The sequence below is a fragment of the Charadrius vociferus genome, unplaced genomic scaffold (genome assembly GCF_000708025.1).
Source record: "Charadrius vociferus isolate BGI_N301 unplaced genomic scaffold, ASM70802v2 scaffold190, whole genome shotgun sequence".
In the NCBI taxonomy this organism is placed as follows: Eukaryota; Metazoa; Chordata; class Aves; order Charadriiformes; family Charadriidae; genus Charadrius; species Charadrius vociferus.
The window spans coordinates 7,061,149-7,065,392 of NW_009646608.1; the positions used below are offsets into that span (position 1 = coordinate 7,061,149).

At 47.4% G+C, this 4,244-nt stretch overlaps 1 protein-coding gene across 2 annotated transcripts in view; it reads right to left on the reverse strand.

Moving 5' to 3' along the window:
* The window catches only part of DET1 (de-etiolated homolog 1 (Arabidopsis)), a 10,131-nt gene extending 6,373 nt beyond the window's left edge, over positions 1 to 3,758 (reverse strand). For both annotated transcript variants that reach the window (XM_009887248.1, XM_009887255.1), the window contains exon 1: positions 2,653 to 3,758. In XM_009887248.1, the coding sequence (XP_009885550.1) occupies positions 2,653 to 3,735 (1,083 nt within the window). In that variant the 5' untranslated portion in view covers positions 3,736 to 3,758. The remainder of the gene's footprint in view (positions 1 to 2,652) is intronic.
* Between the last annotated feature and the right edge of the window lie 486 nt (positions 3,759 to 4,244).

Genomic DNA, 4,244 nt, shown 5'->3' on the forward strand with positions numbered 1-4,244 from the left:
TGGCCACAAATTATTCTTTCCTTTGTGTAGAGATATTATTTTCTTCCCCTGCTTAATATTTCCATCACACAGAGACCAGCCTTTTCAGTGTACTATGCACTACACCACTGCCCACAAAAAGTTGTGCCCTCCAGGTACCCTGCCAGCACAGAAATGAAAATCTGAAAGACACTAACAACCTCTTGTTAAAGCCGACCTTCACTCACAAGAAGGCCCAGGCACCGCGCTGTGGATTGGCAATGGCAGTGTTTCATGGCACAAACAAGCAAGAAATTGGGAAAAAGGTGACATTGTGTCAGCACAGCTACATCAAAGGGAGTAGACATTCCTATCCCATTGGGAAGGGGCAGATTTAATCCTTTGTGTCCTGGTTTGAGGTAGCTTTCATTAGAGACAGGAGTGCTAACACCCCAGCACCCCAAAGTAAGAACTTGCCCCTACTTCAGAGGTAACTAATTCCCATGGTATACGCACATATCTGCTTAAATCTTCTGTCAATAAAAGCACTTTCTCAATGCTTCACCTCCCGCTCCCAAACAATGCTCAGGGATGACGGCAGGCACTCTGCCCACCCCACCCACCTGCAAATATCACAAGGTTTGTTTGCTTTACAGCCCCAAAATAAATTGTGATAATACAATCCAGCCTCCACATGTCAAAATGAAGTGCGCTAGATGAGGTTACTCACTAGACTACTGCCTGAGGAAAGGGAAGCCCTTCTGAAATACAGGGTTGGAGCAGAGAGAAAATAAGAGGAGACAGCAGAAGAAAAACTATTTACATCACTGAAGATTGCAGCGAGTATCCTCCAACCTTAAATAAAAAAGTTCCTTTGCTAGCTTAACACACAGACACATCTACAGGATGCCCTTGACCACAGAAGCTACCCTCACTGCTTTTTAGCAGCAGCTGTAACACAGGCAAAACATGGTCACAGCACAAGTGGTGGAAGTCGAGCGTCACAGAAATCACGCAGCAAAGATGGCAAGTCTATCAACACAAGCCTAGAACACCAAAAAAACCCAAGCTACATACACACAGCACACAATTAAAAATCTTGAAGGATTCAGTGCAGACCCTGACAATATACAAGCATGAACAGTGACTTCCTCAACCTTCTTGGCAGAGAAGCCAAGGAGAAGAGAGAAGCCTGAAACTGGATGAAACCTCATGTTCGTCTTTGAGAGATGAAAGAAAAATCGGAGTTTTAGTTATTTTGTGAGCCAAGTTTTCTTCAGGACGCCCTAACACAAAGCCTACATTCAGGCAGGTCTGCAGAGACTGCTCCACATCTGGAATTATCTCCTGAAAGAACTGAGAAATGAGATACTTTTCCTCCAGCAGAAAACACACCGCCTGAGGAAAGCCGCAAACAAACCACAACCTGCATCTTAAAGTAACCCTTGGGTGAAACAAGTCAAGAGCACGCTGCAGAAACCAGCCACAAAAGCCTTGGTAACCACAGCAGAGAGCGGAGCTGAGCCTACCACAAACATTTACATCCCGGTCAGGAGCACCATTCCAGACACCAGCAACAGGCAGAACGCTGCAGGCCACTTCCACAAAGCTTTAAAGTGTTTGAGACAGCCACTCAATTTTACACAAATGGGTAAAATTCATTAGATTAAGCCTCACCTATTCCTTCCCAAAGTAACTCCCCAAAACAAACATCACACAAGAGAAAAATAAAATAAACCAGTCATCTTCCAGGAAGAATTAGACTAAGGCAATGCAGAGAACGACTGTTCATTTCTTCTATGATCTAAGTCCTGTATCTGCCAGATAGGGAGGAAGAGAAGGGTATGAAAGAAAAACAAACATCTAGGGAACACTCAGACATACATGCAGCACTGGAGTTTTATTACAAATTCTTGCTAAATACTTACAACAAAATAAATCCCAAGAAGATTAAAGGAATAGAAAAGATTAAAAAAAATAATCTCAGTTTCACAGAGCTCAAAACCTGACCACCACTCTAACAGTAGTGAAAAAAAACAATCAACCTGTGGGATGGTGAAATGTCTGGAAGGACCCAGCGCTGACTGAGCTACATTTGCTCTAATTCAACTTCTTCAGTACTAAACTGAAAGGACAAGCAATTGGCACATTAGCTAGATCTAAGAGCTGCTACTCCAATTTGGAGAGATCATAAATACTATCTCTGACAGAAGCTTGAAAGGGTAACTATATAGGCAGAATAGAAAAGGTAATTCTACAGGGAAAAAATGAAGACTATTATATTTGAAAAACATGCTTGAAGATACATGAGAAAAAGGAGAGGCTACCTCTACAATATAAGTGTATGACATGAAATAGCAGCTAAAAAAAAAAAAAAAAACTATCAGCTGGGGTTCTGGGAGCAGAACAGGCTTGTACAGCATCTACAAGCACAGGGAACAATCCCTGGAGAAAGGGGACTCAATAACCACGTCAGATCTTTTCTCTCTCATCTTTAGTTGAGAAGGTAGCAATGAAATTATGAGAGCAAAAGATAAAGAAGTTATTCAGTATCAGAGGCGTCAAATGGTCACACAGGAATGAAGGACAGGGGATCCTAAACCACATTCACAGGCACAGCTAAGAAACGCAGCTCACAGCATTGTACCTGCACTTGCCCCAAAGCAATGAGCAGCCTGAGGAGGCAGGCAGTACCTGGGAAGGATCTGTCACCCGTAGCGTGACCACATCTTCGCTAGTGTATTTGATAAATAGATGGTTCTCATCCAAAAGCTGCATCTTCCACATGCGGAGCTGCCTCAACTGATCGAAATACTGGAAGAACCTTCTTTTTGCTATTGCACTTCCGTCCTGCTCAGCCCTTCTCCACAGGTACACCAGCAGCCTGTGCTTCAAAGAGTTTATAAAGGGCTCTTTGTAGGGATTGGCCATCCCCGTCTGAGTGTCCCGCTGCACCTCAGGGTACACTGCAGACAAAGTCAGAAGATCGTCCTCATAGCAGAAGCGGCCAATAGTCCGTACGTCGATGAACGTACCCTCAGGTGTTACTTGAAAGACGTGAATAGTCTGTTGCTGCACAGAGAGAATGGCCAAGATGTTCTTATAGAGGTACAGCCCCTGGTTGTGAGACAGGATGACTTTGTCACATTTGAAAGTCCGTGTGTCGCAGAGTCTGCCTGTGTGGAGGTCTATGATATGCAAGGAATAATCCTCCAAGGGAGACCGGGGATTAGGTGTCACCGACTCGCTGTTGCGGTAAACCTCGAAGAAGGGAGGGTGAGGCTCCTCGGGCAGGTACGCAGCAGAGCCGACGATCACATAGCGACAGTCGTCAGTGAACAAGCTGCACTCGCGGTTCAAGTGCTCCCCGTTGGAGGCCACGTTGGTGATATGGAGCAGGACAAAGAAGCGTTCAAAAAGCCGCCCCCGGATGTTGACAGATCTTTGGTCATTGCCGTTGGCCAGGATCTCTCCCTCGTAGCCTTGCAGGAGGTCTTCTGCTGCCTGGCAGCCTTGATACTCGTAGATCTCCAGAGAGGTCTGGTCAGAGGAGAAGGCGATGAAGTAGCGGCCGTCAGGGGAGAACTTGCGCAAGAAGCAGGGTGGCTTCTCCACATTGACCACAGTGAAGTTGGGGAAGACATTCTGGTGGAAGACACGGACTTGGTGCCAGTGGGTGCCAGCTTTGCCTGAGCTGATCCGGCGGCGCTCCAGGCGGTGGATAACATTCTGGTTCTGGATGCGGCGGGGCCTGATCGTGGGGGCGTCATGGTCCATGGTCAGAGCTCTACTTCATCTTCACCCTGCCGGGGAGGGAGCACATACATGCCATGGGACCACACAGAGACAGAGGAAGAATTCAGGGTACTGAGGGACCTGCTTGCAGGGACGGGGTGGGGGAAACCCCCATAGCACCCAGGGAGCAGGGGGCTCAGCTGAAAAGTGCAAACATGCCTTTGGAAAAGGGGAAGATGACACAGGAAGACACTGGGGAGAGAGAGAGATGAAGAAATAGGAAGAGAAATCTCGGTGGGAGGTACCAGAGAAAACATACGAACCCAAACGGAACCTCAGTGCACCAGGGGGTGGTGGGATCTGCAGGCCTGTCTGCTGACAAGGGAAATACAGGCGAATACCACACGCAAGTACCGGGAGGGGACGGAGGGAGCCAAGGAGGGGAACAGGCACAGGTGGAACCCAAGGGAATGGAGCGAGCCCCCAGGCAGCCGAGAGAGTGAGGGGAAGCAGGGATAATCCGTAGACCTGCCCGCTGACAGGAAGGTGCA